Genomic DNA, 24,325 nt, shown 5'->3' on the forward strand with positions numbered 1-24,325 from the left:
AAAATGCCTAATTCTTTTCAGCAAGCACAAATTGCATTAGAAATCTGTCTTAGTTTACCAGAAAAGTGTGTGGCTCTGTGTGTGTTTTCCTAACTACATTCAGCTCTCTTCAAAAAGACACCCTCCAGAATAGCACTCTTTAGGGACAGTGTTTCAGGGTTGACAAGAACATTAAACCATATTATAATTATCTCTTCAATGAAAACACGGTTTTGTAGTGGAGGCAATGCACCGTTCTCAAGGCGAGTGTTATTAGGCTGGATGTGTTTTCTTGGAAGGAGATTCATGGAAAGAAAAAAGCTTTATAATTTACTGCAAGGAAAAAAACACAGAGGACATGTCATGCATAGCAAAAGGGATTTTACAAAGAAGGTACTAAGTTGAGTGCCTCACTTATCTTCAAGAATGCTTGTCCATAGTAAGCGTGGGGATCGGTTTAACACAAGCTACAATATACACATAACACACACATTCAATTCTCCGTGACCATTCATATAGATAACTGCAAAAAAATTGGCTGTAAAGTAAGGAAATTCTAAAGCAATTACCTCCTTTGCCACAAATGGGTTCTGTCTCATTCTTTTAGAGGTCACCCCTGCTCAGCACTCACTCTTATCCCTGTTCAGATAATAAAATCTGCTTTTTGTAATGCGAATACAAAGATTTCCTAACTCTTCTTCCATGTTTTATGTACTATTTTTCCACATTAACTTGGAAATTAGAAAGCACCACTACTGAAACAGTGAGCTAAGTTGCAAACTCCACCAAGAAAATTCTAACACCTATGGTTAAATATGGTTAAATAACTGTATTTAACATGCATACGCATGTTAATGCATACACATCTTCCTTGCATACGCACACTTGATTTATTTGTTTGTTATAGAAAAATACTATTCCTGATTCATGGAACTTTTCCAACACCCTGAATTGAATTATTTTAAAATAGGATTTTTCCTCTTGTTTACAAAAATGAGGTTGTAGTTTTTCCTTCAGCGGTGCTGGTGAATCGATAGACATTTCTGATGTGAATCTCAAAAAAGAATGAACCACAGGAAAGAAACAAGTGTCATTAACGGGAAGTTTATGCATACCCTGACAAGGCAAACTATGACAGTATGATGAGAAACATGTGCATGATGTGCTAACAGAGAATTGCAAAGCTGCAGTGTTTCAGTTGTGCACATGCAAGTAGAGGCACACACGGGCGTAATCACAAAAGACAACAGCCCCAGTACACAGCTACCAACAATATATCCCATTGGCCCGATACTAGACACAACAGCTTGAGCATTCTTATTAAAAAAAAAAAAAAAAAGTCAGAAACTCACCAAATCCTGGTTTTAAAAGCAATGATAGGTATCCAGAGAGAGAGCATTCTGAACAGTCAATTACTTTCACATTTTGTCCCAGGACTTTAAAAGTTAAAGGCATAGTTCTGCCAATTGTGAGATGCCCCATCCAGCACAGACCACCCACAACTACTGATTTTCCATCTGGTGAACAAAACAGACATCTCCCTAATTATTTTTAAAAAGGTTTTTTTTCCTAACATACTTCCTTTATTTGCCTGTGACCTGGAACTTAATGGAAAACCTGGTAGATGCCAACCTTGTTTCTTGTAATGAAGCATCTTATTTTCCTACTTTAAGCACTCTTATTTAGAGGCTGTTTAATAGGAACTTACTGCTGCAGCCGATCTTTGGTAGGACCTAAATTACAAAATAGTTTGAAATTAGAACAACTTTATATCTAACCCTAAACATTCCAGTTAAACACGAACCATTAGAAATTCTTTCCTTAAACCAGCGTATTAAAACAGAATGCAACTGGGTTTACAGTCTCCTATGCTGGGCTCCCATATTGCCGGTGTCAAAATTTATGCCTTTTTCAGCAATATGGTTGCCATTGCCAGCACCACACTTATAAATGCCAACTGTAATTAAAATCTGGCACCTCGTATGAAACTCGCTTAAAGATTAAAAAAAAAAAAATCTTTATTTTAAAATATTCCTTGCAGCGTATGCAGGCGTAAAAAAAAAAAACAAAAAAAAAACCACCACAAAAAACATTCTTCTTCTGCCAGTTTTAGAAACATTACAGAAAAAAATGGTCCAAGGCGTCCTGAAAATTGGTCTAAAAAAACCTACATACAGTGTTAATCTTTCACAGTGGATGTATGTGAGGAAGAGATGGCAAAATCCGAGTTTTACTTAAAGAAGGGCTACAAAGAGATGATGGCACATCCCTAAACCCAGAATCCGAGCAGCCAGATTGGGCAGGTAACACACAGCCTTTACACCAGCATTGCTTACGCGTGCACACATAAAACCTCAAGCCTAGCAGGGCTGCCTGCAGGACAAGGCTGGCAGCACGGAGGGCTATTTTCACATGGATGGTCTTTCTGAAGCAAACATCTACCACCTTGCTCTTATGCTGCTTATACATCCTCCATCACTTCATCGTTATGTGCTAGCAGTGAGCAGCAGGCTCACCCTCACAAAAATCCCCTGCTGTGCACACCAGCAGAAGAGAAGTGACTGGGAGGAGGTTCACAGAGGCTCAGGACACACAGGCAAGAAATACAGCATTGTTTCAGAATATAACTGTGGGGCAAAAGCGGGGAGCCAGGGAAACGGGCCATTGCATCCAGTAACATTTCCAGACACATATTCAGTCTCTATTTTCTAATGACCTGTTTTCTAAGGTACGCAACTGGCTTACTGACACCTGCTGGACATGAAGAACCTATGGTTGTTAGAAGTTGCAACTCATCAAAGCTACCAACAGCACTGCACCTAAGCACTGTAAGACCTGCTTCTTGGCCTAGTAGCGCCACACCGTATGGCTCTGTCACTCCAGTCATTGATCTTGTCTGGTCAGAAACAGAAAGCAATGGTTTTTCAGAGCTCTTTGATGAGAAGAGTATCGCCACGTGGGTAGACACAGGACCAGGGACTGGCTGCAGCAGGGCTTGGCATCTCAGCAGCCAAGGGATGCTGACCAAGATACTCCTCATCCCAGCTGCCCTCCGGAGCTCATTCTGTTACTGCCCAAAGCAGCCTTTTTCTCATGATCCCATTGGCAGAAGAGGTAATTAAATTTCATTGTGGGGTGTCCCATATGCCAAATGTTCAGAGACAGGACTGAAACATTTATTTTCCCAATTTCCTTGAGTTCACATTCCTGGCTGAATTTCCAGATCCTTATGTCAAGTTTCCACTTACTTACGTTCATTTCCCTTATAGGTACCTCAGTTATTAACGACTTTCAGCAGAATGAAATCTATTAAGCCACTTATTTCAAAACAATGAGTAAAATAACCAACCAGGAACCCTTGAGTTAAATAATTAACTTGAATCTTGTTTTCCCATTTAAACATTTTAGTTATATTCTTGAAGAAAGGTTAATTCTCAGTTTGTATGTTGCTTTGTAACTAAATATAGCTTTTACACTAAATTTGGCACTCCTTATTGCTAGCCAGAAGGACAGAGTAGCTCTACTGATATCTGTTGAAGCTTTTCTATACCTCATTATATATTTTTTTCACATTAATTTTATTTTTATTAGAAAATCATGCATGGCGCAATTCTTATTTACTAGCTGATCCCTTTGTGTGTACATATGATTTATGTTTCTTTGGATGGAAACTGGAATACAACAAAATTAGAGACATGGTTTATCAGCTGCATGGTGCTGTAGTAAACAAGCTGGACTTAAAAATACATATATAAATTGTGGTGTGATTTGATTAAAATTGGCCTATTAGAATAACTCAGTATCAGCTAGAATTAGCACCAGTCCTGTATTTGGTCATAATATCCTTCAGTATTGTAGTATTACAAAATTTAATCCTCTCATAATTACCTTTCATTCACAGATTGGTATAGAACAAGCTTTTCTGCTTCTCTCAACTCCCAGTTGGTCAAGTTTGAATAAATTAATCATTTAATTCAGTTAATTGAATGCATTGAAGAAAATATTCTCTTGGTACTTGCAGAAGAGACTGCTGATCACAAAAGCCAGCTCAGTACTTCAAACAGCTCAGGTTTCCAGAGTTTAGGCAGCGACTTCCATGGGTTCAATGGCCTGACTTGCAACTTGGAAGGCAAGAATGCATTGTTTTGGTTATGTTTATGCAGACTGCAGTAAGCTTTGGCCTTGTCACCATTTTAATATATTTAGTTTTAAGAATAAAACCATTATTTTAAAAATTGTTGTTTATTTCTTGATCGCTAAGTTTTACCAGTCTCACTGATCCCGGGTTCAGCTCTTGGCTTTTCATTTAGTTCCAAACTATTTTGTTTAATGGAAGAGGGAGCTGGCATCACACCTACTAATGGTGTGAGCTAGCAAGACCTCATTTCATATATTCTATATAAAAATGCTAGAAAATATTTTTAGCAGTTGTAGAATCAGAAAGTGGTCTGAAAAAAAGAAACTGGAAATGTCTAAAATGTTAAAAAATGTCAGCACCTTTCTTTCCTGAACTAACATCCTTTGTGGTTGTAGAGTGAAGATATTCTACAGCCTGCCCTCCCCACACAGCAGACCTTGTAATGCTTTGCAACAGATGCATCAGGAAGTCAGTTAAGACCTCCAAGCATCCAAAAGGTCTGTAATGCCAGTGAGGCAGCTTACATTTTACTCAAAACCATTTAGTTTTGGCTCCTACTTTCCCTAGTGAACAAGTGATTTTATATAGTCACACATGACGGTACCAAACCAACTTGTCAGTGGAGTTTGAATGTTAGCAGATCATTTCCCAAACAAAAGTGGTCAAAGAAGCTGATTTTTAAAAGAGCCCTGACACAAAAGAAAAATAAACCCTGCAGCTGCCCCAAGAAATGGATCCCTTTGACAGAATACTCATTTTCTGGTTTATCCTGTTCAGGAATGTGAAGCTGATTTCATGATGGACAATCATCTGCCAATAACATGCATGTTAGACAACAATAGTGATCTTAAAGACAAAGCTGACTTAAATGAAGTCTGTCATTTCAGACGTAGTCAAAGGAAATCTTTCTTGTCTGCATCGAAATAACAGTGGACTTTTGGAACTCAAAATTTGGAAATGCCAAGTCATCTTTCTCACGTCTATCATGCCTATTTGTAAGCACTATTTTTCCCTTCCTTTTTGATTCCTAGTCTACTGAACATGTTTTTTTATCTGTTTTAAGTTGCTGAATCTAGACAAGCTTTTCCCTATTTTAAGATTCTGCATATGGTGAATATGAGTCATGGCAGGAGCTCCAGGCTTGAGAACACTGACATGGGAAGGAAGGAGCACTATGTATGATCATAGGTATTTGTCAGAAGAGGTACAGCAGAATGGGTGGAAGGGAATGCTTTTAATGTTTAGCCCTAGAAAGCTCTACAGTGTCAAAAGCTCAGAGTAAGGTTATGGACCTTCAGGAGGAAGTGATCAGTTTCAAGCAAACTTCTAAAGAGCTGAAGAGCTTATGTGGTCTCATCGTTTCTGGGAAGAATGAAGATTTCCCCTGAAAATATGACTCTTCCTCTGTGTGCAGAGAGAGGGAGAAAAACATGAATTCTAACTAAGCTCCCTGAGGAGAGTCACAGCCTTCATCTTGTGTTGGGCACAAGCAGATGTAAACCTTGTGTGCTGCCAAGCAGAACTTCATGTGCTGCAGATGTATGGAAAGTACTAGTACTAAACTAGTGAGCAGGAAAGTCAGATTCTCTCTCATGTTGAAAGATGTTGATGTACTGAAGGCATCACAACAGTAAACAATCACACATCAAGAGAGGGACTCTCAGGGAAGAAAAATCCAGGAAGAGATACCTTTTCCCCTGGAAGGTGAGGTTTGCCTTTGATCTAACACTATTCGAACAAAATCAATATAGCAACTACAATAATCTCCTGCAATGACAAAACTAAATGCCAAGGAAAGAACCAGCTTAGGAGGAAAGGCCATGATTATGCTACCTGTCTGTTTGGGGTTATATATGATCAGATCAGGCTAATCTAGATGCTGTTTTCTTTCTTCATCTTGAGACAAGATGTCTTGGAACAGGCCGCTAGAGGCGCTTATTCCCTTATCACTCAAAACTCCAGAGCCACAATATGTAAGAAAACAAACCCACATCATTAATATCACTGTACATTTTCAACATTTATGAGCATTATGAGACATAGCTACCTCAGGAAAAAAGTCGAAGTATGGTACAGAAGGAACAAGTGGTTATGGAAAATAGTGTTGTACTACCTCTCCTGTAGTAAATCTTCTGTGAAGTGATGGAGAAGGCTGCAGCTTGACTCTTGGGCAGGGCTGGCATGGGAGTGTCATATGTCTTTTCCTGTGAATCAAGCTAGAATACTATTTACTTCACGTTTCGAAATCTTGGTGAAGGAGAGAAGAACTCCAGACTGCCAGCCATACACTGAGATCCCTATTTGGTTTATTTGCTGCAGGTAAGCAGCAACTGCAGTTTTTTACCATTCAACAGATGTTTGTCAGTCGCTGTGAAAGCACCAGAAAGGTCAAAAAGCTGAATGTGTTTAGAAATTAAACTGCCTTCTCCTACCCTTAATTATTACTTGTCTGGTTGAGATGGTTATGTGGAAAAAATTATTGGATTTCCATTGTCACTGTAACAGCTGTGCCACGAGCAGAAAACCTCAGAGTTCAGGAGTGCCCATCTGCAGCCTTTTACAAGCCATAAACACCTCACACTGTACATAAGCTTTTCAGAAACTGAAAACGAATTGTACACTTTGTTTTGTGCAATGCCTGTTTGAAATATATTTTACTATGTATTTTATATTTTGCTCTAGAATTTAACTATTTGTCTAAAATCACGTGTTCCTCTGGAAAGGAGAAACTGCCAGCATGTTTGCTCCTTCCTGCCCAAGGAAAATACAAGCATTATTGCATTATATCACATTATATCATAAACTTTGGTAACCAGCATCTCCCTTTTTGAAAATAAAATGCACGTTGCCCTCCACCATTAAAGGATGCACATGGATTCCAACTGGCTGCCATTGAATTTCACATACAAGTTGAATTATGTAATACTTCCAAAATTGCTGCATGTACTAAAAAGCACACCAAGAAAAGTAAAGGGCACCACTTTGAGAGTGATTTTTTTCTGCTACACTTCATTTCTCTGTGCTTAACTACCTGTCTATACTAAGAACACTGCAACCTGCCACAAATGTAACTGAATGATATTGGTGAGATAAATCTTGGGACACAAAGCAACACGAGCCTTTCCTTTATGTTCTGAGCAATAAAGCTGCTGCAGGGTGAGAAGGGAGCAGGCAGAAAAGTGAGGGGGTGACAAGGGAACTGGCCATTAACTTATCAGTTCCAGGCCTTGGCTTTCTAATTGACAACCTCAGAGCTACTTTCATCACTTGTCGACTTCAAACCCACACTCAATTTTTCCTTTAGATAATGATGCAACTATAACATACCGGTGTTTCTGACATATTGCAGCATGTAGCAGTAGGAAGATTTCCTCTGTAGCTGAGTTTAACAGGAAAGAAAAAAAAACACCAAACTGTTAAACATTTTTTTTTTTCACATCTATCAACTTCCCAAAGAAGCAGTCAGTAAGAAACATATTTTATGCTTCCAGTCTACCAAAGTCAGTATTTTGTACTGACCCAACCCAAAGTGCCTTGGAGTGCATCAGTATTATCACAGATCCAACAACAACAAAAAAAGCTGATGCTTATTGCAATAAGCAGACAGAGCCTGAATAAATGAACATGCAAAACTCTAGAAATGTACTATGGATTGGAAAGCTTAAATTAAAAATGCTGTGCAAATAGTGTCATTGAAAATACATTACTGAAATGCCACCTAGTAAGTGTATGTTTTTCATGAAGAAAATACAGAAGTAATGTTGTTGTGGTAGCGCTGTTAGACACATCCTTGTGGAGAGATGGAAAACCCTGACATGAATCCTCCTGCAGGAATCAAAGCAGTCCGCTGATGGCAGCCAGTCCATTTGCAAAGACTGGGGGATAAATGGAAGTACAGTATGAATACTTCTCATATTTTGATGACAAAGAAAAAAACGACCAAGTTTTATCAAACAACAGCATGTCCAAAGGCAACAAAGCACCTGGCTCTAACATAAACAGGCATATAACTGCTTTTTAATAGTGGATATAAAGGTTTGAGTCCTGCAGTCAACCCTGGAAAGGTCCCAGGGTCATACTAAACTCTGTGCTTTGAGGCCCCAAACACATCAATCGTGGCAACAAAAGCAGAGTAAGAGTGGCATAACAAACATAGGTCTCCGAATCGCTGCCACTTCTCTGGATCCTACACGAAATGCCTTCAGAGAGATGGCACTTTGGGTCTGCTGTTGCTGAAAACAAAGGTGCATAAGCACATAGATGCTGAATTCATGTCCATTAACAAAACAGAGATGCTGCAGGCAGACATGACATGCAGCCAGCTCTTGTCTTCATCAGAATTTAGGTTTTGTTCGTGCAAATTGGCACCCAACTAATTGTAGTTAAGGGACTTGAATGAGACTGTGAACAGTTTAACCAGCTAAACCAGAAGTTATATAACATATGTGTGGCTTTCTATCATACATCTAGGAAGTTTTCAGCCTTGAGCCTAACTGAGCAAATGACAAAATGAACCAGCCAAAGTCCCGCCACAACAACCATCATCTCCAAGCATTAACTGCTCCATTTTGATCATGAACAGTGGGAGCATACCAGGGAAAACAGGAACAGTTGTGAGAACCAAGACTGGACTTGTTTCCTGAGCTGCCAGCCTCTTTTCTGGTTCCTAGATCCATATGACCACAGCAAGTTCTTTGTTTAGCAGAACACATTGCCTGTTCAGCACCATAACAATTAGCATTATGAAGATTCGATACGTCAGTGTATCATCCACTTTGCTGAAGCTCTCTCTTCACTTCAAGTGCCACTATGCCTCAAACAACAAGGAGGTGAGAGCTCTTCCTGCAGTGTGCTTGGCTCACATCATGCACAAAGTTCACTGCAAAGTATTATTGAAAAGCCAGGAGAAGCACATTTTATGGCCAAATCAGCAGCTCGGCAAAACAGCGGGCTACAATAGGAAAGACGACAAGTTCAACAGCTTGGCACAACAGTTTTTACTAGGATCATTCTCCACGATGTTTGGGGTTTTTCTTGGGAGACAAAAGACACATCCCTGCTAGAATTATGAAAATTCAGGCTATTAGTTGCCCTCTTAGAGGCAGGTGTTTTTCCATTTTTCAAACCAACACCAACCACCTTTGCAATGTTGACACTCCACAGCCAGCAGTACAAACTGGTTACCTTTCGGAGTTTGGAGTCTAAGTTTTACAAGCCTGTTTTGCCTTCCCGCAGGCGCTTTGAGCTTATAAATGGCACCTTTCGGTGTCCCGAATTATGAAGGGCAGCTAGTCCTGAATTCTCCTGTCGCTTAATGATCTCACATAAAATGAGGTCCACAAAACTTTTACTACCACTGCAGTTCAAATTCACAGGTGAAGAACCACCAGGGAAAGGATGCGGACATGTCCCTTGCTTTTGCTCTCCTCATTTTCCAGGTGCAAGAAAACTCCCTGCTCTGGCTTTAACAATCAGTTAACTCTCAACTTACAGCCTGATACAAATAAAAGGCCTACGGTACGTCGCCCTGATAAGCACTGCAGAATCGGAATGGAAAACACTTGAGAGCAACACCGCTGGTGTTGAATTTGAGTTAAATATATGGATGTAAAAACTAATCTAAGCATTCACTTATTACCTTTTGCTTTCCATATAATTTTGCTCATTTATCACCATTAAGTATATTTGACACTCAAGAACCGCACGTAACATTTAATTAAAACATGAATTGGTTCCTCCCCCATTCTCGAATTAACACTTGACGTTTGGAAAACACGCTGGACCTCAGCAGCCAGAATGAAAATTCAAAAGAAAGCCTTTCCAAAAAAAATAAAGGACTTTGTTTGCTACAAATTACTTCTGCATTTATATAAAGATTTAACGATTCGAGGCATGCCAAATTCTGTGCTAATGAGCTTTGGGTTGTGTTTTTCATTTTTGTTTGATTTTTTTTTTCTTTTTTCTGCTAAAAACAATTACTAGAGGCCATTGAAATGCCACTGGATAAACCAGAAAACCTAGTAAAACTGTAGGTAAAATTGGCATTTTGTTTCAAGCACAGCTCAGGAGTCCAGTTTGCTCATTGACAAGCTGAGTATTTCAAACAGCACTTGCATCTCTTCCAAAAAGGAAGCAGAGCAAGATACTTTCAGAAAACACATCTACAACATTCTATAGCTGGAAGCAAAATCTAAAAAGCAAAACCTCACCCCTTAACTGCAGCATTCTGAGGATGAAGCATCGAAACCTTTCTGCTTCTTTCTCCACTTCCCAGTGAAAGGTAGATAAATTAGCAGACGTGTAAGCTCTTCACTCTCAGAACCTCTTTAGAGAACACACGTACCCACAGGAGCTTAAAAACCTTCCTGGAGAGAATTATTAATCTTGCTCCTAACACTGTAGAATTTTTAAAGCCTATTAAAACGCTATCTAGTCAGGGCAGTGCAAGTCTGGCTTTTTCATTGCCTGGTTTCAAGAAACAAACAAATCAGTGGAAACTGCACACAACTGTGTTTCACTGATCAGTTATGCAGATCCCTGCCCACTTAAACTATGACATGTAGATCAAACATTTCACACCAGATCCTGCCATCTACCACAGGCTGATGCTTCGGTCTAAGGGAAGTCCTGCATTTAGCCTGCATCATTCAGCCCCTCTCTTGCTTTCTATGAGCCTAATCACCCTTTCAGAAACCCACAAATAATTCAAACCTGATTTTGCACTGGGTGTACTGCTCCTGCCCGGCTGCGGTGGAACTGCTCCCTGTTGACACCACTGCAAGTAAAGTCACAATCAATCCCTTTGACTTCAGTCTTCCAAGTAACACATGCATTACTCCAAAGGCTTTCTGATGACTTTTTAAGTGAAAACATCCAGGATGTTGTGGGTTTGAACAGGTCGTCATAGCTATTTCCTAGCAGCTGATAAGACTAATGCTAATTATTGTTGTCAGGAAATAGAAATCTTTCTGTGATGAGCAAGTCTTGTTGTGCATGTACGCAATATTTTCCCCCTTTTCTAGTAGTGAAATAGTACTTCACCAACTTAAAAGCAAAAAAAAAAAACCAACACAAACAACAAAAAAAACCCACCAAAGCAATAAATCTAGCAACCAACCAACCAACAGAAAACCAACAGCTTGACCAAATGAAAGCTGTTCACACTACCTTAACCCACTCTCCAGTTCACCTCAGAAATCCCACTGACAACTCAAGAGTGGGGAATCAAACCCCTTTATTACCAACTCCGCACCAGATAAAGCAGTAATTGTAGCTATACAGTATTGGAAGTGTAGCTACAACATAGCGTGACAGCTTGTTAGTGTTGAAAATATATAAGCTCTTTGTAATTGTGCCTTTGGAATGCCATCTGTCTTGAATTAACATCCACCTGGGATCATGTTTCGATGACCAATATGGACAGATTACTGGAACTTTAAAACCTAGCTTGCTTTGTAATTGACATTTAAACTGTTTGAAGTTTCTCATTAAGTCCTTTTTTACAAATTAGGTGCAGATGTATAAAGCTAAATGTACAGTACTAAGGGAAATTAGGTCACCCGAAAGCTCAATAATAAAACGTATCTATTAACTGTTTAAATGCAATGAGTACATTAAAATTTAGAGATCGACTTTATGCCCCAAATTCTTCAAAGTTTCATCATTTCCCTTTCATCGCTGCACAGCCCTGATGCCAACCACTTTTAATTAAAATGGCAGAAAAGAAAGCAGGCTTGGTTGCTCTGCCCATGGCAGCAGAAGGAAGAAGGCAAGGCAGGCGGCCTCAGTGACATCCAGTAGCTCGGGCATTTCCTGGCCTGAGTGACCCCTCAACACAGAGGCCTCCAGCCCAGCAGCTCGTTCTCACATAAGACAGCAAAGCCCTACAGAGCTCACTGCCATGGCTTTCATGAACAGCACAGACAGGCAGCCCAGGCACAGGCCTGCTCCCCTCCCACCAAGGGGTGGATTTGCGCCTTGAGGACCGCAGCCAGCAGTTGGCAGCACTTAAACCCAACGGTGTTGAGTACCTATGGCATAAGGCCCATGAACCCTCTCTGCCAGTCACGGGCCTCTCAGGATGAATTAGGCTGCAGCCCACGTGAAATGCACAACTGCAAATCCTTCTGGCACCACTGCTAGCGTATCAGTTCTTGAAATCACGCCAAGCGGCATCACCAGCCATGCTGGCTGTGTTGCAAGGTCAGCAAGTGTATCTCAAATGGTGCCAGAACAGGACCAAACCTGGTTGCCTTACACGCAACTCTTCTCTCCATGCTCGTCCGCATCTTCTGTTCAAGAGAAAAACTGCTGCGTATTTCTAAAAGAGAGGAAAAATCAAAGCAGTCTGTATGTAAGCATACCACAACGCCTGCGAAAGAACAAAAGCCGACCAACACAAAGTAACACTTTCCCGGAGAAGAGCAATAATGCATTGGAAAGGAGAACAAGATATGGGAGTAATTCTCTTGTCACTCGTACCTCACGAGGAAGACCTCAAGCAAAAGTGTATTTGCAACAACCCTGTTTTGCTCAAACACTCTATGACTGGCAGCTTCCATTTTGCTAGTGGTTCCACAAAGACAGGTGGAGGGACAGGCAGGACTACTGAGGACTGAGATAGCTTTAAGCAGACTTGTTGGGGTGCCAGGGGTGATCAGCTGTATACACTTGGCTTTGCACCCTGCTTCTCATTAGCATTAATTAGCCAGCATCGTATCTCTGCTGCTGCCAGGACAATAACTGGCTCGGGCAGTAGTTTCACAGTCCCTAACACTGGGTATGGAATTGCCAGAGCACACACCAGAGAGCTGGCACCTTTCTGCCAACTGCAGAGGAGGGCAGAGATTGGCTCAGTATAGTGCTAGGCCAGCAGGAACACCTTTAAGCACATCCAGGTGTATATATGACATATAGCCACCCCAAAACTTGATGTTAGAGAGCTCCATCAGGTTCATCCCCAGGCAGAGGGTCACAGCACCATGGTGTTCAAGCCACCCCTCTCCTCCCTAGTGCACGAACCATGATCAGGTGCTCACCCAGCCAGCAATGTGACCACACTGGTTTCAGTAAAACAAAGTGACTGTAGAAAACGGGTCCTGTAGCTGTTTCTCAGCAGTTCTGCCTGATAAAGTGTTTTTATCAACTGGAAACTCACAGTTTCAAACAAAACTCATCCCATGCCCATAATCTTGAAAGACACACTTAAAACGTATAGAACACAAAATGAATGATTTTCTTTTCTCTCTCTCTTTTTGTTTTTTTTTTTTTAACAAAGGCTCAGGAAAGAAATCCCTCACTGACTTAATGCTTTATTGACAGCTTAGGTTATGGCACTACACACACAAAGCAAGATCAGCTGCTGGTAAGGACCACAGAGGATGTCTTCCCATTGGAATGTTGCAACAAAGAATAAAACTATTTCACAAGTAACAAAGGGGAACCCTTTAATTTGCTAAAACAATTTCAGCTCTCATTGCATTAGCACCCTCCAGTGTCCAATCCACGAAAAGCATCATCAAGACTAATTTGCCAAGTAGGCTCAAAACTTGTCATGTGAAATACAAGATGAAAGAGCAGCAGGATCCTGGGAGGTGACATGACAACTGGAGACAACAGAAGAAACTCCCAGTGCTGCAGATATCTTCTGTTCCAAGGGCAGAAAGTGTAGATGACACACACGCACAGCCCCTGAGCAAGATGTGACGTGGAATTATCATTAATCCTGTATTATCTTACAAGGAGACGCTCGGTGAGCCTCACCACGCCATAGCAATCCATCACGCTCATTTAGTGGCACAGCAGGTGAAGCAGCACTCCTCCAGCAGCACTCCCAAAGCTGTACACATCCACACTGCGCATCCCACACTCTGCAGCACTCTGCCAAGATGTGAGGTTAGCAGTGTCACTTTTGACTGACCTGGTGCAGGCATTTGGGTGTGCTTCTGGCCACGACATGCCACAGAAAGAAACAGATGTAAAAGCCCTCTTGTTCGTGGGGGAAGCACACTTATATTCAGGCAGCTGAGGGCAACCAGGTGCAAAGTTCTTTTACACCGCAAACACTAAGCGCAGAGAGAACCCTCCACACAGATCTGTGGCAAAGGAAGTTTCCATATGCGACGCTTTACTGCAGTATTGTCTGTAAAAGCACACTTAAAGCCTTCAGCAATTAGGAAAAAGAATAAAGAACAGCTGAATTTACTACTTCAGAACAGATGGAAGGAGTTTTTTAAAACTTTTTCCATGAAAAAAGTCTTTCCAAAGCAGGGAAAGCCCAGAAGGCCTTGGAACCTTATAAGCAAGCAAAAAGAGATTACAAGTGCTCCAAGCAGTGTCAGTTTCACCTGCCTGCTAACAGTACAAATGCTCCAACAGCATTCTCCCTGCAGCACCGCAAGGACAGTAACATCTTCTTAAAGACACAAAAATGGCAGCCAAGAGACACACACTGATGTCCAGACCCGGGGTGCCTGCTAGCTCCTGCTACAGACCACCAAGCTGCTAATGAAATCCAACCAACAGGCACATTGATCATTGAAGTCTGAAGTCATCCCTGCGTTTTCTGTCCACACTGCAGGCAGCTAAATGGTTGTCCAGCTGAAATGTGAGCAAGGACTCCTGGTTCTTCATCCAGCTGAGGTCATCCACCTCTTAGTTGCCCTAAATTCAGGTCCTGCAAGAGATGGTGGATTCCACCTGCACGGCAGCCTTTTGGGCTCCAAAGCAGCACAGGTGATGAGGGACAGGCAATTCCAGCTGACAACAGGCTGTGACATCTCCTGGGAATCAAGCAGGTCATCGAGTCCAATTCCAGGCTCCACACAGGATCACCGAAATCCAAACCCTACGTCTGAGAGCAGTGTCCAGATGCTCCATGAACTCCAGCACTCAGGGCCGTGCCCACAGCCCTGTGCAGCCCGTTCCATGCCCACCACCCTGTGGTGCAGACCCGGTCCCTGACCCCCAGCTGCCCCTCCCCTGACAGCTCCATGCCGTTCCCTGTCGCTGTCACACAGAGCAGAGCTCAGCGCTGCCCTCCGCTCCCTGTGAGGAGCTGCAGCCGCCATCAGGCCTCCCCTCAGCTCCTCTGCTCTGGGATGAGCACACACAGGGACCTCAGCCGCTCTTCATATGTCTTGTCCTCCAGACCCTTCCACATCTTTGTTACCTTTCCTTGGATGCTAATAGTTATATGTCCTTAGTATACATGATCCTGTACAGGGGGAAAAGGAAAGGCATTTACATGCATGCAACTCCTCCAGCAGCGGGCTCAGTCAGCCGGTGGCTGGGAAGTGACGTTGTGTGCCCTGCAGGACAGAATCACAGAATCACAGAATTATCAAGGTTGGAAAAGACCTAGAAGATCATCTAGTCCAACCATTACCAATACTTCCAGGCTAAATCATATTCCTCAGCACCACATCCAAGTGTTTCTTGAACACTCCCATGGTTGGTGACTCCACCACATCCCTGGGCAGTGCATTGCAATGCCTGACTACCCTTTCAGAGAAGTAATACTTCCTAATGTCCAGCCTGAATCTCCCCTGACGCAGCTTAAAACCATTCCCTCTAGTTCTATCACTGATTACACGAGAGAAGAGGCCAACCCCCAGCTCACTACAACCCCCCTTCAGGAAGTTATAGAGAGCTATATGGACGGCGTTATAGAAGGCAGGAAAGCCTGACCCAGACCGTTTATCCCTAACACAGCACAAATTGATCCGGCTGCCCCGGGGGGCTCCCCAAGAACACCAGTATCAACACAACCTGTACACAGCAACACCTACGTTGTGGTTATCCCAGACTCCTCTGATTTATCACATGCTTTTCTAACAACCAGCTACGAAACGCTTACAGTAGCCAGGCCCTTCAAGTGCCGCAGGTGGAGCCTCACGAGGGCAGAGCACGGAGGGCAGAGCACGGAGGGCATTCGCTTCACCTCAGCTCAGCTCAGCTCAGCTCACCGCCCGCCATCGACCCCTCATCCTCACAGCGCCCCCTCAGGCACTACGTCCCGGCCCCGCCACCCCCGACCCGCTGTTGCCGCGGGGCGGCGCCGCCTCACTCACAGCCGCCTCCAGCCCCGCGCCGCCGCCGCCGCCGCCGCCGCCGCCGCCGCCATCGCCGCCCGTCCCCGCCCCACCGCTGCCCACTGGCTGCGGAACGCCGCCGCCACCCTCCCCCGTGGGGCTGATTGGTGAGTAGGGAGGAGGAGGTGGATCGCACGCCACGTGGGGGTGGAGAGCCGCCCCCCACGTGCCCGGGTCGGAGGGGCGGGTGCTTCCCTTGGATGTTAGCGGGGCGCCTCCTGGCTGCCGGCGGGTGATCCCTCAGTGCGTCCTCATGACGCTCATCGTGGACTGTGATCTGAGAAAGAGAAATGAGCGGTCAGCGTGGGCCTCACTGTGGAAAGGTGGGGGATAAACAGCTGTCAGCGCCGATCTGGAGGTCGTTGCCGCGATGTTTTGTGACAGGAGGGCATTTCTGATGGCCGGCTGTGTCAGAGGGGCCTCTGTGGTGCCACAGCTGCTTTGGGCCTGCTCTGATAGCGCAGAGCACTGACAGCTCCTCAGGCTTTGGCTGGGACTCACTGCTCTCCTGGAGGAGAGACAGGCTTGGCCTGGACGGTGGTATCACCTTAATCAGGGTGATATGAATGTAGGTGGTTAAATGAGGGTAAGGAAAGGGAGAGTCAAATGAAAAGTCAAATGTTGGCATGCTGGAAGTGGCCCACAGCCTTTGTGCTGCCTGCAAACAGAGTTTGTAAGGGAGTTTGAAGTGTGGAGCTGTGCTTGCCAGTACCACAGGTAAGAGCATGTGTTACGTTTCAATAAGTGGTGTGGTTCTGCTTTAGTTCAGAAGGTGAAAAATAGCAGCCTTGGAACTATTCAGAGCAAATGCTCTTTTTTAAACAAACAAAGAAACCCCCATCACAATGGGTCTTCCAGTGTGAAATACTGTTGAGCTATGGAGGATGCAAGGAGGAAAGTATGATGCGTGTGTAGATGAGATGGAGATAAATAGATGTAGATATGAGGAGGGGGACAAAAAAGTGGACTCTCCTTTCAATTATGTCATACTGACAGGTTTCAAAACTCAAAGTATTCTGTATACTTTACAGCATTCATATTTGTTAGCATTCATATACCCTATGCTTTTATTTCCAAGTCCCCTCTCCCAGTACGTCTAGTAGAGTTTTCACCTCAAAGGCGGATCCTTAAACTTGAATTGCTGCAGCGTGCTTTGAACCCCGCCAGATAATCTGCAGGCTGTTGACACCATAATGCTATGATGGTCTGTATGCCATTAAAATGGATCACAGAAATGTCCGTCTATAGATCCTTAACTCAATACGTTGAGTCAGTGTACTGTATAGATCCTTTAATCCATAGGCTATTATTAAAATAGTGGATTAAGGAGTTGTTTGGGATGAGGGCATGCTGTATATGTAACAAAACAGTTTAGCTGAGATTAGTATTTATTACTCAACAGAAAAATTGATTGAAGGATTCATAGATGCTGATAATGTCAGAGCCTGGGAGGCACTAATGCATTTGATTGCTGTATTTTTGCTACGTGAGCCCTCGTTAAGCAAACCTGTTATATGTGAAATATTTTAACTAAATACTAATGTAAAACACAGCACTTGGGTGGCTTAAAACACTTAACATGAGGATGGGTACAGAAAGGACATTCGGACTTGTGAAATAATAACTTTATGTAAGAGAGTTCATGAGACGCTATACAAATCACTATCAACTTACTCCAACACAAAGTGATCTGGAAAACACGTATTTTTCCACACAGTTCTTTGTCAGGAAGGAGAGTTTTATTCAGCCATGTGTTAAAGTTTAACTGATCGAGGCGGTCGCAGTTTTACAGACCTATCTTTAATGCAACAGAAGGTTGTCAACAAACCTTTTCAGTGACATCTCCACATTAGGATGGCAAGCAGATGATTTGAGGATTACCAGGCTGCCGGACAGGTCAGCTGGGATCTTAAAAATCTCTTCTATAAAGGACCAAATCTGCAGCCAGAAGCTGTTTACTGCGGGGAAGGGGGAGGGAAATGGGTTTTGTTTAAGAGGCGTAGACCCGCCGTTTTGTTTGTGTCTGCCACAGATCATTGTCTTTAAAGCTCTCTCTGTACCACGGAGATCTGAACTTTGGTTGACACTTGTTCCTAATGAACCACTGGGCAAAGTCTAATTTTAGTACTGAAGCTAAGATGAAAGGAAAAAATGGTTTGTAAAATGTATGACATTCACTAAGTGCTGAGTAGTCACATCTGTTAGTTTCAGGATCAGTTCCTACCTCTTTGCAGACCCTGGGCACACGGTGGTATGGTTTAAAGGAGCTTATGAAGCCCCATTCAGAAGGCCTGAGTGAATGAAGTTGGCACCAAGTGATACCACCAAGGCATCACTTTAGGTTGCTGGTAGCTTCAGAAGTTACTTTGACATGATAACAGGTGAAAGGAACATTGAAAGACTTCTTAGAGAAGTCACCTCTAGCCTACCTGTGACTCTCACGCTTCCCATAATGTTTCACATTTCTGAAGTCCTCGTGTGAAATGCTGCAGTACTTCATGATTTCAGTGCCAAAGGGGAGAAAAGAAAATGAAATCAGGAAACAGAGCTGTGACAGATGTTTACTAAAATGTTCTCAGCCGGTAAATTTGACAAGAAGATAAGAATCGTCTTCTGAATATAGTTTATAATCTGAATGTAGACTATGAAACTTCACTTAGATGCTGTTGCCTTCAGTGGTGTCAGAAGTGAAATGATTTTGTTTTCATCGAATAACTCAGGTGCCCATGCATCCCAGCAAGAAACAGAGGCTTTCCATCAGGTGAGTGGTGGGAGACCAATTATGCTATAGCCCTGCCCTTAAGGACTGACCGTAACTGCTGGCAGAACACCATCAGACTCACTGCAGGTGATGAGGTAGGCTCCAGACCCTGATAAAAAAAAAAAAAAAGATGTCTAATAAACAAGCAGAAGTGCCATATTCTGTCTTGGTTAGAGTTTAAAATCTACATTTTCCTTTCCTATTTGTGTTTTGTGTATTTCTTTCCATTTAACCCTCAGCTTTGTGACAGAGGTGACATGAGAAGTAGTATTTGTCCCAGTGACTTTGATGTGGAAAACTGACGTTTTATGTCACATATTTGGAAATCACCACAGGGCTGTCAGAGGACAGGAAATATGTTCTATTTAAGCTACTTCTGGATCATCCAAGCACTGAAAAACTTCCTACTTTATAGAGGCCAGCTGTGGAGAGTGACTGCATCATGTATGTGAGGAAAGTTAGCTGATAGAGAATCAAGCCAGCTAACCATCCTCCTGCAGCTCAGGTCTTTGCAGTAAAAAACATGCTGTAGTTCTGCTGCTGCTGAAGTCATAGGAGAATCCACTGTAAATACAGAAGGACTGAACAAAAGATGTGAACATTCTTGTCTAAATTTTGACCTTTTTTTTATCACCCTGGAGCTCTTTCTGTATGTCACATTAGCTTGATCTGTCCTATATGTATTTTTAGTTTCACTTTCCTAATTTCAATCCATGCAAGTAGCTCTGTCTCAGACCTTGTGTTTGTTTTTTTTTTTTCCTTTGAAAACCCACTGCCATATGGAGGAAACATTAAAATTATTGGATCCAAAGTAAAAACAAAAGCAGCTTAGTGTTAGTGCAAGAGGCTTAAATCGAGACAATTAAACCTAAGTTAAACTGAAAGTAAAAATTACACATAATTTTGGCCAGCAGATACACATCACATGGCAAGCCATTCCCATTGGTGAGAGCAGCACACGTTCTTCAAGGGGTATCATCTTGGGAGGTACCGATACAGATTCAGGACAAACATCCAGCAGCAGCATTTCTGACAAGAGGCTGCTGGCCAGAGGTTCACCACAGGGGTGTCCACTGCTGTGCACCAATGTTTTGTCAAGGAGGCACTGTGGTACTTTCAGCACGGACAGGACCCTGGATAATCCTTTTGCAGCACAGCTTTCATCTCCTCTTTAATTTTAATGCTGTGGTTTCTTTTTAGCGTTGACTCTATCTGTGGCTGCCTACTGCATAGCCCACAGATAACAGCTGGCATGATGAACCATTGTGGTGTTTGGATGCGTAGGGGCAGCCTATGCACACGTAAAGCTGAAAGGCTGGAACACATCTCCACACAAACTGAGACCTGTGGCTTGTGCTAGATCAGGTAGCAGATCAAATTGCCCAGGGCCCCATCCAACCTGGCCTTGAACACCTCCAGGGACGGGGCATACACAGCCTCACTGGGCAGTCTGTATTGGCACCTCACCGCTCTCATAGTAAAGAACTTCCCCCTGATATTCAACCTAAATCTGCCCTCCTTCAACTTAAAACCATTTCCCCTTGTCCTGCTATTATATACCCTTTCAAAGAGTTGGCTCCCCTCCTGTTCATAGGCTCCCTTCAGGTACTGGAAGGCTGCAATGAGGTCACCCTGCAGCCTTCTCTTCTCCAGGCTGAACAAGCCCAGCTCCCTAAGCCTGTCTTTGCAGGGAGGTGCTCCAGCCCCCTGATCATCTTTGTGGCCCTCCTTTGGACCCTCTCCAACAGCTCCATATCTTTTCTGTGTTAGGGGCCCCATACTTGGACACAATACTCCAGCTGGGGCCTCACTAGGGCAGAGTAGAGGGGGACAATCACCTCTCTTTTCCCACTGACCACCCTTCTGATGGAACCAAGGATACCACTGGCTTTCCAGAATCCAAGCACACACTGCTGACTTGTGTTAAGCTTTTCATCAGCCAGGACCCCTAAAGTCCTTCTCAACAAGGCTATCCCAAGGAGTTCTTCTCCCAGTCCATATATGCATCTGCGATTACCTCAACCCAACCACAAAACCTTGCACTTTGCTTTGTTGAGTCTCATTAGGTTCACAAGGGCCTACCTTTTGAATTTATCAGGGTCCCTCTGGATGGCATTCCTTCCTTGAATTAAAGCTTTGCATCACTTTAGAATTCTACTTTTTTTTTTCCAGATCCTTCTCCCTTTCATTCCAACAAGCACAGACTTTGCCAGAGCTTAAGTTCTGTAAAAGGAGCTCTTCCATTACTCCATAAACTTTTTAACAGTGTAACATTTGCTGTCCCGTGAGCGTTTTTCAGTGCTATGACTGGCTGTGACTTATTTGGATTTCCACAATATTCTGGGTAGGACCCAGTAGTGTCGCTGCCTTCTCTGTGCTCAGGCCATGAGATGCAAAGTTGATTAGGAATGAAAGAAAGTATTTTTCTTCACTTTCACCTACCTGCAGTCTTAGAACTCTAATATTTTTTTTATGCGATTTCCCTTGGTTGGTATTTTCAAGGACTCCAGGGATTCATTTCCCACTTCCTGGTCATTCACAGCAATAGCCAGTGTCTCTGTAGAGGCTCCTGCTGGATATTTGTTTGGACACTGTGTGCCAGAGCTGGTGTTACAGCATGCAGAAGTTCATTCCTGCATCAAATTACAGGGTAGATGTCCTGCTCAGGTTATTTTACCAGCAGTCCTCTTGAGTGTCAGGTATGAAGTCAGCCATGAAATGGCTTCCTATCCAACAAAACACCAAGATTCAACTTCTGCCCCATTCTGTGCAAAAATTGCCTCTAAAAACCTCTGCTTGTAAACCTCTTTCCAAGGCAAAAAGAAAGATGTGTTTCACCCTACAGTAATCCAGTGGTCAAGAAAATCTCTGGGGAATTAGAAACACATTTCTAATCTGCCCTTCGGAAGCCCCAGACTTGGACACAGTACTGCAGATGGGGCCTCACGAGGGCAGACACCTTTAACATCTTCACAGTAAACTTACATGAATGACTACTGTTAACTCTTCTTTATTCTTGATCATTGACAAACTTGATAATAGCCTACATAATTAACTCTATGTCAATAAATTTAATGTCTCCACTCCTCAAAGAGTGCGGTTTGGTAAAATTTCCCATCATACCCTTAACTCTGCTCCCATACTTTAAGGTTATATGTGCTGCGACCAGTAGGTGATGCTAAAATCCCTTCGAGGGAAGGAAGAGTTTAGATTGCACTTTCAGAAGTGCTGGAAGCCCAGGAAGCTGCACGGATGTGCTGTCATCCAAACGTGGCAAGTTTCATTTGTTAATTAGATATGCCAGGAGATGACAAGCAGTTCACTACTCCCATCTTACCAACAGGGAGTTCCAGATGTTTCATATAAAAGCAGAGGAAACCCATGATGGCAATTATACAGTAACCAAATGATAAATTAAGCTATCCTGTAGGCCCTGCAAGATCTGTGCTTTAAGTATCTGAAATCTGAAATGTCATATACTTACATATGCTGCGTGTACCCAAAGTTGATATTTGAGGCAACAGGAGAATGATTTCAGCAGCCAGCTTTATGGAGATCCACTAGATACTGGGAATAAGGAGAAAGAGCAGGTCAGACAATGAAGGTGACATTGGAGGTAACTTGTAGGAAGTGTCATATTTGGATCATTTCTGCACAAATAACCTTCTGTCCCGCAGAAAAATACTTCAGTTGCAGTGTGCTCTGGCAGGAAGAGGCATTTCTGAAAGCAGAGGCCAAATCCCCAGGTCTCCTAAGAGATCTGAATCACAAACATGGCGCACAGTGGAGCATTGTGCGGTACGCAGAACACTAAACACTAGAAAACTAACAAAATGTGAGGTACAGCTGAGTTCCAAGGGAGGAAATGACTTTAGAAGAGCTCTGCTATAAAGGCTATGATATAATAAACTTGCCACATCACCTCTGCATGCTGAAACTCAACCATTCCCATTTATGCACCAGTTACCGTTATTATATGGCCAAGCTGCTTGGGAAAAAAAAAAAAAAAAAATATTGCTTGCAAGTTTAAGATTCCAGAAAATAATGAAATAGCACAAAAGTAAGAATCTGCCACAGTGTGTCTACTCAAGGGGGAAAATGGCAAAGCACCAGTTGCAAACCCACATACATATCATAATGGCTGCATCCTACCTCTGCTGATCTCTCTTTAAAACCTGTTTTCAGATCACCGCCTGTATTTGTACCGCAGTAAGGCGATTCAGGTTTCTCCAACTAAGCATTCACAGTTGCATAACTACCGATCACTTGAGCCGGAGAATGTAACCACAGAAGCAAGGATATTAAGAACATCCAGTGACACGCTTTCAAGAGGTTTAAATCAAGTCACACTACAGCTCATGGTGTTTGTAAACAACAAGCAGTCGCCCATTTCCTGTTTTGAACACAAAACATGGAAGAGTTATCTGAAATCGGCATTTCCTAGTGGCTGCATGCAGGGAGGGCCATGAAAACAATTCTGCCCACAACAGCTGTGGTTGGAGATATGCAGAACACGAGGGGTGTGGCTCATCTGGCAGGGATTCATAGCACAATAGTTCAGATGATGTTATCTGAAGTATTCTTTTACATGCCAGCTTCTAGGAGGTTAATAATGACAGAGTACCTTAACCAAAGAGATGTTTATTGGGTTCAGTATTCGAGCATCATTAGGCTAAGGTCTTTGTAGAAAAGCAAATCAATAAGGATGGAAAGAAAAACAACACAAACCCAACCTTACAAATGACAAACGGTACATGAAGATCAAATTGAAGTAAGATTTTATCAGCTTTGTGAAAAAGAAAACAAACTACCGAAAGCCAAACCGTGTTTTGAATCTACATTACTGAACAACATCGGAATATAGTACTCCATTTTTCAATAAAGCAAGTTTCAGTTGAAAGCCAGTCACCTGAAACTGACAGTAGTCTCTTAATGTAAGGCAAAAATAGGAATTGGCTTTTTTTCTTTTAATGTACATTAAGTACAATTGGCAATAATTGCCATATGCTTCACCAAGACCTTCCAAAAGCAACAGCAGCAGAGAGTGCTGACTCGTGTGTTAAGATCTTCTTAACATACTGACCATTCCATAGCAATTCCCAAACAAGAACCTGCACTAAGCGCACTAAGGACTGGCTGGATGCTGCCGAATGTCTCTGCACGCTTTCATTCTCATGCTCCACAACGTTACGGCCATGTGGACTCAACTAACACGTACTGCAGACCTAAAGGTGTGTTGATACACACAGCGTTGCAGATAACACCATCAAATACTACATGCAACCTTTATGCGCACCTCTCCCATATAGTATTTGCAGATTTGTATGAAGTTTTAACAGGTAACGACCCACTGAA

At 42.9% G+C, this 24,325-nt stretch overlaps 1 protein-coding gene and 2 long non-coding RNA genes across 10 annotated transcripts in view; 1 reads left to right on the forward strand and 2 right to left on the reverse strand.

Annotated features, from left to right (window-relative positions):
- Positions 1 to 16,255, reverse strand: part of CLYBL (citramalyl-CoA lyase) — a 152,050-nt gene extending 135,795 nt beyond the window's left edge. For all 7 annotated transcript variants that reach the window (XM_085535912.1, XM_085535903.1, XM_085535895.1 and 4 more), the window contains exon 1: positions 16,189 to 16,255. In XM_085535912.1, the coding sequence (XP_085392038.1) occupies positions 16,189 to 16,241 (53 nt within the window). In that variant the 5' untranslated portion in view covers positions 16,242 to 16,255. The remainder of the gene's footprint in view (positions 1 to 16,188) is intronic.
- Positions 16,256 to 16,397: 142 nt separating this feature from the next.
- LOC116652751 (uncharacterized) lies at positions 16,398 to 24,080 on the forward strand. 2 transcript variants are annotated; one of them, XR_014942052.1, is made up of 3 exons: positions 16,398 to 16,532; positions 18,870 to 18,970; positions 23,156 to 24,080. It is a non-coding gene; the product is annotated as an uncharacterized LOC116652751 (long non-coding RNA). The 2 variants fall into 2 exon arrangements; XR_014942053.1 differs by lacking the exon at positions 16,398 to 16,532 and adding an exon at positions 16,790 to 16,926 and having other exon boundaries at positions 23,156 to 23,291.
- LOC146762737 (uncharacterized) lies at positions 21,557 to 23,262 on the reverse strand. Its single transcript, XR_014942051.1, has 3 exons — positions 23,123 to 23,262; positions 22,455 to 22,537; positions 21,557 to 21,696 (listed from the first exon to the last, which is right to left on the reverse strand). It is a non-coding gene; the product is annotated as an uncharacterized LOC146762737 (long non-coding RNA).
- Positions 24,081 to 24,325: the final 245 nt, after the last annotated feature.

This window comes from Coturnix japonica, chromosome 1 (genome assembly GCF_054131305.1).
Source record: "Coturnix japonica strain WE chromosome 1, WE-NBRP24, whole genome shotgun sequence".
Classification (NCBI taxonomy): Eukaryota; Metazoa; Chordata; class Aves; order Galliformes; family Phasianidae; genus Coturnix; species Coturnix japonica.